This window comes from Sphaeroforma arctica (genome assembly GCF_001186125.1).
Source record: "Sphaeroforma arctica JP610 unplaced genomic scaffold supercont1.872, whole genome shotgun sequence".
Classification (NCBI taxonomy): Eukaryota; class Ichthyosporea; order Ichthyophonida; genus Sphaeroforma; species Sphaeroforma arctica.
The window spans coordinates 16,332-28,677 of NW_014039686.1; the positions used below are offsets into that span (position 1 = coordinate 16,332).

The 12,346-nt window shown below is 40.9% G+C and overlaps 4 protein-coding genes across 4 annotated transcripts in view; all 4 read right to left on the reverse strand.

Moving 5' to 3' along the window:
* SARC_09018 (hypothetical protein) overlaps positions 1-316 on the reverse strand; it is a gene marked incomplete at both ends in the record, with an annotated part of 672 nt that extends 356 nt beyond the window's left edge. The window contains 2 exons of the mRNA XM_014296984.1: positions 59-136; positions 244-316. Of these exons, the coding sequence (XP_014152459.1) occupies positions 59-136; positions 244-316 (151 nt within the window). The remainder of the gene's footprint in view (positions 1-58; positions 137-243) is intronic.
* A 363-nt stretch (positions 317-679) lies between these two features.
* On the reverse strand, positions 680-1,690 carry SARC_09019 (hypothetical protein). Its single transcript, XM_014296985.1, has one exon. The coding sequence runs from the start codon at positions 1,206-1,208 to the stop codon at positions 750-752; it is 459 nt and encodes a 152-aa protein (XP_014152460.1). The 5' UTR covers positions 1,209-1,690; the 3' UTR covers positions 680-749.
* A 1,532-nt stretch (positions 1,691-3,222) lies between these two features.
* SARC_09020 (hypothetical protein) lies at positions 3,223-5,019 on the reverse strand (the record flags this gene model as incomplete). The annotated part of the gene is made up of 1 exon (XM_014296986.1): positions 3,223-5,019. One exon carries the CDS (start codon positions 5,017-5,019, stop codon positions 3,223-3,225), a length of 1,797 nt encoding a protein of 598 aa, XP_014152461.1.
* A 2,498-nt stretch (positions 5,020-7,517) lies between these two features.
* On the reverse strand, positions 7,518-8,425 carry SARC_09021 (hypothetical protein). Its single transcript, XM_014296987.1, has one exon. It carries the CDS (start codon positions 8,241-8,243, stop codon positions 7,923-7,925), a length of 321 nt encoding a protein of 106 aa, XP_014152462.1. The 5' UTR covers positions 8,244-8,425; the 3' UTR covers positions 7,518-7,922.
* Between the last annotated feature and the right edge of the window lie 3,921 nt (positions 8,426-12,346).

Genomic DNA, 12,346 nt, shown 5'->3' on the forward strand with positions numbered 1-12,346 from the left:
CACACACACACACACGACATATATATATATATATATATATATAAATCGAGAGGCATACTTGTACTCTGGTTCTCGTTTGTTTCGGGGTATTGGATATCAGCTCGTTGATCTACGTCTCCAACATTCTCATAAACATCTATGGAAAATAGCGAAATAGGTTAAATCGACAAATGCAGACAGTGCATGTATGTTTAAAAGCAACCTCAAGTTATGCGTTTGCCGCTAGCTCAGAGCTGTTCATACCTTCAATTCTCGGAGCCTTATCGATCGTTGTATCTTTCTTCTGGGCAACGGATTTTCGCTTTCTCGTGATCATAATCTAGACAGTGTGTGTACGAAGCCCTTAGAATACTGGCTTGGAATGGGTCGCTATGTAAGCGCAAGGCAACCCCGTTTATATGAGAGATGCAGGCAAAATAAATAAATAGCGATTATCATATTGTATATGTTTGTGTCTCTGCACTTTCAGAAATTACGCTCTCCATGGGCCCCAGTGCGTGTGTGTAAAATTTCGACGGATAAATTTTTTTTTTTGGCGGGAGGCAGGGGTGGGGAAGTGTGGGGGGGGGGTTTGTTGCTGGACCAAAACCCCAAATAAAACCCAAGTTAGGGTAATCAGAAAACGTACCGTCGGATCCCATTTACTATTAACTACCCCGCAGGGGTAGTGTATAGTGGGGTACTCTTTTGTGTGGAACAAAGTTTACTTTAGCGTGACTAATGTTCTTGTCTTTGACATTTTGACTTGGTTAAACTTTAGCGTGACGAATGTTCTTGGCTTTGACTTTTTGATTCGGTATATCCACAACTGATCCTGGTAAATTGCAGTGTACATCTGGTGGGATCTGGCCGTTCTGGTCTAATAGATACCAGAGTGATACTCTGAATCCAACTTGATCATGTTCAAGATCTTCTTCATGTGGTGTGAGAAGTGGTTCCCATTTGGCATCTGTTGGTATTAGTGGATTGATCATCCCCGCTATAAGTATGCCTAAATATGGTAGAATGTCCATACCTAAAAGGATTGATTTCCTGACTGGGAAGACGAGTACCTCAAAGCAGTTTGATGTCTTTTTACTGCCGTAATTGGTAACACATACTTCTGTGGAACCTGTACGTTGTACTCGTGCATCGGATTGTTCTAGCTGTATGTACCCGGGTTGTGCTTTTACTGACAAGTATAGTTTAGATACTACACTGCGATCCATGTATGAGCGTTGTGTTTCTCAATCTACTAGTGCATTGTATGTGGTGCCATTGATTTGTATGTCTATGTGTAATCTCTGGTCTCGTGTGTTAGAAATTGAAGAATAATGTGAGTAAGGGTTTATGCCCTTTGACGCTTGCCACTGTTGCAGGTGATGAGCTGCTTTTACGCTTCGTCGAGGAGTGTCTTGTGCTTATTTTGCTTAGTCGTGAATGTGGTGTACCTTTGTTGTGTTGCGGTGTGTCAACAAGTGATTTGTGTGTGTATGAGTGTTCCAATATGGACTTGTGTAATTCTTTTTCATTTCTATACCCTTTCACTGGCTGCGTGTGTCGAATGTGAATCGGTGTTAGTGGTACACTTGGCCTCGTATTAGGTGGGAGCAAGGTTTCTAGTGTGCGGTGCTTGCTAGTATTAATCCTCCACTTCTCGATAGAGCTTTCACTACACACATTATTAGACTGGACAAGAGATGCAACCGTTGGTCCTGAATGCCTTATGAATTCCTCATCGTCAGATGACGAGACATGGTCTGGAATGAAATCGATGTTAACGTCGCTGTTTGTTTCTGACATATTGCATACTCAATGATGAATAGAGTACTAAGTAGCTAAATATATGCTATCTATGTTGCTCTGTGTTTGAGAACATGTGTCTATGTACAGCAATATGCAAATAAGTACTATTAGTATAACTGTGATCTACATGATAAGGTATCTAGTTAAAGGTATTCTACAATAATGATCTCAATACAACAGCTACTACAACAGCTACTATAGATAACTGAAGAAAGTGAGCTCTTTTTCACCGGCTCACCGCGGTCAGCCCAGGAGCTACCAGTTGTAGCTCCTCGGCTATCAACGGTAGCTACCTCGTGGTGATGTGCATCGTTGTTTATAGTGCGATTAGCATGTAAACACAATACTCAAGTTGTAATAAATACAATATTTTAGCATTTCGTATACATGTCGTAAAGCACCTCAATTATATTTATTTGGTTACTTTATTATCTGTAAAAATATGGACTGGACTGGGGGGATTTTGCCCTTTCTTATGGCATTCTGGTTGGTTCTTATAGATGACAAAGTACAATATTAATTGTTTTTCTTCAGAAATTTATTAACTTCTAATCCAATCAGCAGCGGGGGATCGACCAAAAAAATACTTTTGTGAAGTAATTCTACACAGCACGGCAGCTACTTTTTATCCAATCATAACCTGGCATATTTTTTAGTTTGAAATGTAGCAGGGGTCATAAATTTTTCAGAATATCTGGAAACTACAATATGTCTTTTTATTTACTATTTTTGGTTTGTTTTTGTTTTTGGGGTTTTTAAAAACAAAAACAAAAACCAAAAGTTCTATTTATTACATAAACAAAATATAAAAATATTCCTATTTTTACCTTCTGTTAGTGTGAAAATTCATAGCCTTCTTCTGTACTATTTATGTATAATATTATTTTAAAAATTTAGAAGCTATGGAACATTGAACATTCCATAAATCCATAAATAGCCTTCTTCCATAGTACACAAATGTTCATTCTAAAAGTGGTTGAATAGCGATGTCCAATTTCATTGCAAAACACCTTGTTGAAAATTCAAAAGAATATCAAAATAAAACACAACGATATTGTTGGCGTGATTTCGCAGCTGTTATTCTGAATTGAAGGCACGAATAATATATAAATCAGCTTACTCACGTATGACAAACGTGGTGCCGTCGCGGATCCTCGCCTAAGTTTGTCGGATGTGTTAAGCAATATTTACGCGTTTTTACTACTGTTTATTGAGTCTGCAAGCAATAAGTTTGATGATAGGTGCAGTACCTTTTGTGACCTTGTTACCGAAACTTCGATTCTAAAATGGTCTCTAGTGCGTATGTACCTAAGATCATTCGAAATATAGCATAACCGAACATTTTCTCCTAATGTATCTGACGAATTAAACCTAGGTAACCGACGTCATGAGCGAATTTAAACTAGACAAACCTCTGGACCAGAGATCAATGAAGATTTATGCGCGAGTGTATAAAAGCACTTGTCCAAAAAGTGCACAAGCTAATATCTCCATTGTTGTGAAATGCGAGGTTGAAGCGTTCCCATCGTCCTGCTGAGATGCGGTTTCTTCCTCAGTCCCCTTCGCTGTTGCAGAAGCCCACACCATAGCCGATCCGTGATTTCCTGCACTTCCGGGGTCAGCAGAGGTCTGACGTTTGCGTCGACGATTGGAAGCTTCAATGCTGTCGTACGATACCTCGATAGTCAGTCGGTAGTCCAACCCTTTTGTATTACCAAGTCCTGGGTTGGTCATTGGCGGTACAAGACTGTCGTCTAGAAGGAACCGAATCAAAAAGCTTTGGTCGTCAAAACACAACCCTAGCTTGGCACAGGAAAGGCTGCTTTCATAATTGTCCTCGCGGGTTTGCGGATAATCCACTCCGGCAGTGAGTGATATGGATACATCAGAATCCGGCAAGTTAATTGAATCCACCCAGTCAGCATCACCCTCTAGCTTTACCTGGCTTCGCACTATATCCACAGATTTGACATCAATTCCGCCAAAGTCTATCCTGCCGTAAACATTTTGGTTGTATACAAGCGCTGTGTTGGGTATGTTTGCTGACGCCATCAACACCTGACTGCCTGTCGCAGCATCACCACTGAAATAGCTCTCTGCATCTCTTTGTCTATTTTCAGGGTCAACAAAGACAAAACGTTCAATGCTTACTGCTCGATCAATAGTCTGGATACCCAGAAAATCGCAAAAGTTGTCGCTCGTCACCGAGAAGTCTATGCTTGAGCTGTTGTTAGCCTCCCGTATCGGACAATCCTGGTCCGGTAGTCCGGCATGACAGGCAACTGCCACGTTCTTTATTGTGTAGTTGCCCGTGAGCTCGCATTCTCCATGTAATACACGCACAAAAAAAGATTTCAGACATGATTTGTCTGTCTGGGTATACTCATCTGCATCACATGCATCAGCCACAAAAGGAATGGCCCCACAATCGCCGGCGTTATCCGTCTTGCAAATTGACGCAGTGTTTTCGGTCGAGGAGGTCAGTATTGGATTTGCACCTGTCACAGTGTACGGATACGCGACAACGTAGCTCACCAACATGGTAGACAATGTTGATCCGGGAACAACGGTCAGAGCCGACAGGGCCGCCGTGATCTCGAAAGGTGAGAAGACTTCAACCTCAGAGGTTTGCGCTGAAAATTGTGATTCGATAAGCACATTGATTGGTACAAGTACGTTGGCTGTTCTAGTCACGATATTGGTAGCTACTGTGGTAGGTTCGCTGTAGTGTAAAGATATTGACGAAGTGTAATTGTTGTACTGCGTCTGATTTGCAATCGTTTTAGTTAGCGAGAAGCCACAAGAACCAGCCATAAATGACACACTCATCTGTACTATCAATTTATCAGCGCATGGATCAGACTTCTGCTCAAAAACTTGCAGATTCGCTCCATCGACACAAGTGCCAACCTTGACACGCGTGTATGTTCTATTCGCCCCAACGGGAACTGATACTTCCCAGTGTACATACTGGTCATCAACTAGTTTGTTTTCCGTGTGTAGTGTAGCCGACGTTTTGATCTCCAACTGTATTTCGTGATCATTCCAGGTTGCGCACGTAGAAGCGTTAGAGAGCTGACTTTCACAATTTGTACCATAGTAGCTCGATGTGCATAGACAACTGTCAGCTTTATTTGCAAGAGGCTCTCCATTTGTGCCACAATCACCCGCAACACATGTCGAAAAACAAAGTAACAAGGTATAACTTATTGCGCTTTTGTTTATAATGATCATGGCTTTTTTACAGCATACACATATTTATGAAGGCACATTGCATCTCCTACCAACATTTATATTTACAATATGCATGTTAGTTGAAACTTGATATCACAACAGCAGCTTTAAAATAAAAACAAAAGCGCGCATTGTTTTCAGTCATTCTACACAATTTCACGCAGAACAATTGTTTTGAAGTGCTTGAATGGAGTTGATTTGGAATGTTGTCTGAAAAGTGATCTGAATTGTTATTGGGTAGCAAGTCAATTTGTGTCTTTGTCGTTTTTTTATTTTTGTACAAAACACAAAGTAAATATTTATGTACAGACGTGGGTCGTGGGGCGGTGGGCGTGGGGGCGGCGTGGGCCGTGAGGACTGGGGCCTGAGTACGTCCCCTGAGTCTTGGACTCCTGACTCGGCTGAGTCCATGGGACCATGAGTCGTGAGTCATGAGTCGTGACCACTCTTCACAATGGTTTTTATATATAAAAAGTATGTAAATATGTATGATTTTTATTATTTAACATAACTATGTTTTTTTATAAATACTGTTTGCTTTCTTGCAGTAAATATTTTCGTAGCCGTTAAACGATTTGTATAGAAACGTAATGAAGAACCCTCAAACCCTAAACTGCCGTCTCTACTAACTGCATGATTTAGAAGGCTATTTAAGCCCTCTAGCTGATGTAAATATGTAAATATTTTTAGCACGACCCGGAAATCAAGGTTTCTCCCTACAAAATCGAAAATTTTAGTGGAGAGTCCAGAGACCCAAATTCATAGGGCCGTGTATTTAGTACATCATATTTTTACATAGCCTTCTGATTTCTGAATGTTTTGTTTAAAAAAAAAGGAGGCTATGTCTGAATTCAACAATTTTCATAGCCTCCTAAAAACAAAGCATTTAAAAAAAATTAATAGCTATTTTTTTTAAACGGGTTCATTGATTTTTTTTCTAACAAAACATACTCTTGATACTGGATACACTTGTATTTATTATTTACATTTTTGGTTTTTTACAAAAGAACACAAATAAACTTTGTCCTCAATAAATAGTAAATACATATTCCAAATTTCTTCTCATTTTGTCTCCATATTTTCATACCCTCTTCTGTTCTTTTTTAGGTCTCGTGCCCTCCTCTAAAAATAAATGAACGCAAGGAGGCATAAATAGCCTACTAAATTGAACAGAATGCTATGGAGGAGGCTATTGATTTCTGTTGTTATTATGTGTAAATACACCACTCTGCCCTCTGGTCCACTATCATATAGCTTGTCTGAAAGCTGGTGAAATCACATCATATGTATTTATTTCGTTAAAATAGTATGTCTCTGATTTTGGTTTCCCTTGCTATTTTGCTTCATGTCGGAAAGTCTGAGCTCGTCATATAGTACGATCTCAACTCGAATGATGGCGCGTTGCAAGGTCGTGCTTTGTTTATAACGTGTAGATCTTTGATAAAAATTCGATATCTGTTTAAAACTCTGCAGTCCTCGGCCTAGCACCACTGTTGCAAAGGTTAGAATTGAGGTTGTTTTGGATGTCTACGATTGGCATAATTTTTTTTCTTCTCAATTCATCGGTCAAGTTGTCAGCTTTACATCCGTTTGTATGAATGGAAATTACGTACCTATGTAGAAGCCTTTTATGACGTGATCCAATATTTCCCTATTCAAAATTGCAGGCGGACCTCGCTCAGTGTACGCAAAGTTATCAAGTGCGCAAGTTTGCCATACACATAGGAAGTCGCCATCCTGGTTCGAAATTATACTCATTGAGCCTAGTATTGAGCGATAAACGGTCTATGCTTGCAAAGGAAACATTTTATTCTGCCCACAGCGCCAGCTCTTTTTATCGGGCAGGAATTGTCTAATTGTACGACACAGTATTGTATGCTGGATACAGCTATACTCCGATGTTGTTGACAGGTTGTCATACAAACCTGTTGCTATTTGGATATAGATACAATGGGACTGACAGTTAAATAATTTTCTTCCGCCATCGAACAAGCACTGACATATTGACTGTATTATGAGATGTTTCCTTGTAGTTTATCGACATCAGACAGCAAAAGTGTCGGTTAACTAGCGCGGATAAATATTTGGGAACGTTAGAGTTATCAGCCCGGTTTGAAAAATGATAGTATGAAGCATCATCAAGGCTTATTACATATCTCTCTACGTCTCTTCAGATTGTAATTGCCCTCCACCGCTTTCGGGTATATCAGGACAGGTATTCGAGCCTATAGGCGCAGTGAGGTTTAGCCATCAATACCACCTGATGATTTATCAAAAGCGGCTACTCGCACAAAGAAAGAATACCCAGTGCGTTTCGACAAGCTGCCAAAAGCTGAATGGCTACTATTCGCGAATTTGGTTTGTTCAACCGATATTATTGGTTACCACTAAGCTCTATAATCGCAAGTGTTATCTCTTAGTAGGCATTCGAGTGATATTCATAATTAAGTGAGAAAGAAAAGTACATAGGTCATGCCAACACATTTATAAAAATATAACCAGTATTTTAGTATTTTAATGACACAATATATATATATATATATATACATTGCCGGACGGCAGACTTACTAAATCTTATTGTCGAATGCAGCCACGCTTGCTGACTACCCAAAAAGAGTCCAGCATCCTCCTAGAACCATCCATAGGCACGACCCTTCCATCCAGACGATATGAATTAGTACCAACCGTCCGCAGGGTTAAGTATTTTTTTAATTGTTTTATTTATATATATATATATATATATAATCGTCCGGCAGCCATCAACAAGACCAGGTGTTATCGAGAGCAGCCTCACTAGTGTATAGTCCAAGCGTAGTATCGTACTTCATAGCCGGTGAAGATCCTTGCAATTTGCACGATGGCGTGATTCTTTGATTATATACACTGGGACTATTCAGAGACCCTTAGATGAGGCGTCTGTATAGCGTGGCTGTTTGCAAGGCCTTCCTTCTCCTACTCAAATGCACCTCCTCAAAGTGTACACGGTCTTCTTGGAAGTAATCGGTTAATTTGTATTGATTATATGTAGCAGTCCTCGTCCTTTGCGTCATAGCTTGAGCATTGACCTCATCCTCGCTTTCGGAGACGCTTGCATCTGATTTATACTCGAAACGGGGCGCCAAGACGGCATTGCTGTATAATGCAGACTGGCTCCGCCTGCATATAGAGACAAGGAGGCTTGTAGGGGTTGAAGTACAACAGGAAAATCTTGCGGCACCTTGCATCACGGCAAATAAGATCAATAAACCAAAGGCTTCACCTGATTGTACAGTCCGAGATCCCAAACACTGCAGTTATATTGTACTTTTTATTTACTTGAACGGTTGTCAACCATTATTGTTCTAAATACAATAACTGCAACGCTCAGCTTTTATATATATAGTCTTCAGCTCTCGCGACAAAGAACCCTTCTCTCTAGTCTAGACTCTAGTCTCCTCGTCACTATTTACCATGTTAGGTGATTCAAAGTCGAACAATGAACACTTTTAAATGTCTTAAACTCTCAAGTATGTATTAAACTTTATCCATTGTCTCGAACGTTGTAGCAGAGTGTTTGATTTCTCAACAGGAATGTACGAGTTTGAGACATCTGTCTCAAATTTCTTAAGCACCCGAGTCATACTAACTTTTAGATAAATTTTCGTAAAATCATTCGATTTTCATTGGTTCCGGGAAAGAATTTCTGCTTTCGCTGTCAGGCGTCAGCGACAAAGAATTTCCGTGGCTCCTGTCACACAAGTCAGTGACTCAGAGTGTCCCGTGGCCATGGGCCGTGGCCGCCCGTGGGGCTCTCTGGTCTGGTAGAGTAGGACAGCTGGTGTGTGGCCAGTAGTGCGTGGCTTAGTATTTTATTATTTATATATATATATATTGTTTTAAAAATAAAAATAAAATGTACAAACAAAATACATCCGTCAGGATTCAGGAGGCTATGTCTGTCAGGAGGCGTCAGGCGATTTATTTGACGGAGGAAACGAAGCTTTCGTGCCTTTTTTGGGGATTGTTGTGGTATGTATTTATGTATGATAGTAAATATGACCCTTATACTCTCAATCCTTAGAATGCACTCTCTATAGTAGTAGTAGAGAGAGAGAAACTCTACATCAAATTACTAACAGGTCCCAGTCATCCACTTTATATTGTCTATATCACCAGTAGATTCATCATAAACTATCATCGTTGATGTATCCAATAGTTACCCCCACCCCTCAACAATCTGTTTACTGTCCTCTCTAGACATATCACAGATTCATTACCATCTAGGACGAAGAGTAAAAATAAGAGGGAGATTGAACGAGTCCGCAGGACTCATATACTTCAACCTACAAGTAGATATATATCTATAAACTTCTATCAACCAAGTAGCTCGAAGTTCCTGATTTTTAACGGCTGCTCGGTTGACGATACTGCAGCCTCTTTGTTGGGTTTAATTGATATTTAATTTCACTACTGCATATCTGGGTCGTTACATATTGATATACTCTACTACGAATGGAAGGATCAGTGCAATGTTGTATTTCGAGCGTATGTTACATTAGTTAAGTTTCGAGAGAGTGTGAGTGTTTAAGCTGGCGTATACCTTGAGCACGACTCTCACGGCGTATTGATATGTAGTCTCGCGTCTTCAAATATATGACAAATCTACTAAATTTGTATGTAGCAGTGCAAATGTTGGTGGTCCTGAAGTTGCGAGACCGGTACACCAGCGGTGGCAGTAGCGTTACGCTTAAGATGCTCAACAACTGTGTTGCGATAGCGCCGGTGGCATAAACGGTGACACTTAGGCCGACCGAATGCACATAATGTTCTTAAATGCGTATTGTTGTGCGGGTAGTCCAAGTGTTGGTTTCCTTCCAAGCCGTTTTCGTGGAACTATATAGCGGCTGACGATATGCCAACGTTTTATTATTGAACAAATTTAAACAACGCTATAACATGATTTGCGTTATGGGTCAGGGCAGGTCATTCAAAACTGTATTGCTTGGAATACTCGACTTTGCTACAGATGTATAAGGGCCAGAATGTATTACAATTTCCTTGCATAGCGTGCGCTGGATATCTACTTCATCTCTGATGTGCTTTATAGTGATCTCAGCGATTGAAGAAGAAAATGTTTACCTCGCTCTACTGTGTCGAAGTCCCGTATATTGGTTTGTGGAGCGTCCAGATACGGTGCCTACTATATACTATGTATCCAGCCTGAGCTTTGTATTCTGTGGGGATTGGTAGTGCTCGCATAACGCTCTGGCTGTGGCTCTGATGCGAGCTCCTCCCGCACAAGCTTCAAACTGAGCACAGCAGTACTAGTAATCGAGCTGAACGTCCCGTCACACCGGTATAAGAGCCCCCATTCGATGCCCATAGTGTCACGCGGCCCACATCTGGGAGACCGATACTGGACAATTCCTGTTGTTCCCCATAATATACCGTCCTGCTCGCGTGTGAAGATGGGGCACTCCTTTGACCAACGGACTCGGAGGTGAGGTTTGCCGTGCGTACCACAGCTGTCTACAGATCTCAATAGTCAAATGAAGCTCATACTCTAATAGCCTTGACTTAATTAGGGGGGCATGGTACTCTGCTGTGGTTTTTGCAAGACACTAGCAATATGCTCAATGTGATTGGTCAACACCCCATCTGTACCGCTGATGGCCCTGTGCGTTGACGTGAATGAAATACACTGTTCAGCACCAGGCATACCGTGTGCACGGCTTATACTGTAAAGTGTGACACGATATATATATATATATTATATTATATTATATTATATTATATATATTATATTATATTACATATATATATATATGTATGTATGTATGAATGTATATATATATATGTATGTATGTATAAATATATATATATATACTATATATATAGTGACGAGACTCTTCTGACAGTATCAGCTGAACATCGCTACAATCCTAAACGTCCTAAGAGTGATACACACATATGCGTATGAATCCAAGTGCAACATGTGGACACCACTCTACTGTGTCTAGAGTACCGTGCTTGCGATTCACGTATGTGCTGCCCAGAAAATCGAATCTGAGATGCTGAAGGTCCGATAGTGGGAGCATATCTGGCAGGTCCTATCTGTTCCTGATACAGTCTGTGGCAGTCTTACGTGTGCTAGAATGTGGGGTGCTTTTCAGGACAAGTACAGTCCGTTTCACGCCGTACGAGGGCCATTATTGTCCTCGGGGTACTGACAAGCACATGACGAAGGTTCGTGGTGCAAACACACCTCGAAATTGGTTCGTAGCATCTGCAAACAACCGGCTGTGCTGTGTCGACTCGTGCGTGTTGTGTAGTGTGGGTGTATGTTGAAGTGTGCTGATTCTCTGCCCAGCGCCTGGTGTAGATTGATGTTTATTGTTCGCCTGAGAGTGATCCACATGTTGGAGTGCATCTGCACCAGCAACCCTGAGCAGTATAATACTATTGGCAAGCAGTCCAGTACTATTCACAAGCATTTTAGTACTATACTTGAGCAATATAGTACTATACTTGAGCAATATAGTACTATTCCTAAGCAGTAAAGTACTACTAAAGCAGTACAGTACTATTCGCAAGCAGTATAGTACTATTCCTAAGCAGTATAGTACTATTCGCAAGCAGTATAGTGCTATTCCTGAGCAGTATAGTACTATTCCTAAGCAGTATAGTACTATTCGCAAGCAGTATAGTACTATTCCTAAGCATTACAGTGCTATTCCTAAGCAGTATGGTACTATTACTGCCATGTCGTATCCTGAAGCTATGTTGAATGAGCACATCTCACGGCCGGTGCGGTTGTTGTCTCTCTCCGTGGCGGGTCTCGTCTGTGATACTGTCGAGTCTGTGGGTATGATTGCCGCACTCCTCCTTTGCACTGTCTACCTTGTTCATAGTACTACATACATCCCGTCAGAGTATGTACTATGTGTGGCGGGTGTCATCCCTATGCAAAATTGGCCCGAACATCGGTCAGGGTGTATGCTTACCGACATTGGGCTTTGTATGTGTCCTCGTACTGGTTTACTTCCGCCCCTTCTTCTTACCACTGGCCACAATCTGCGTTGATACCCCAGCTGCACGGAGAGCCAATTAATGAGCATTAACCGCAAGTATGGGCAGTGGTTGGTGTCTATAATAAGCACTAACACTATATAAGGTGCGGATAGTATGTGTAATTCTCATGAGGTTATTTAATATACGTTATAAATTATAAACGTAGATCGCGTAAGCTATTGTGAGGCAATTCCAGAGACGATTGAAGAAGGAATTTGTAGAACCTGCAACGTTACATGTGACGTCGACACAGGGTCCATGAGAAGGATAGAGTAAT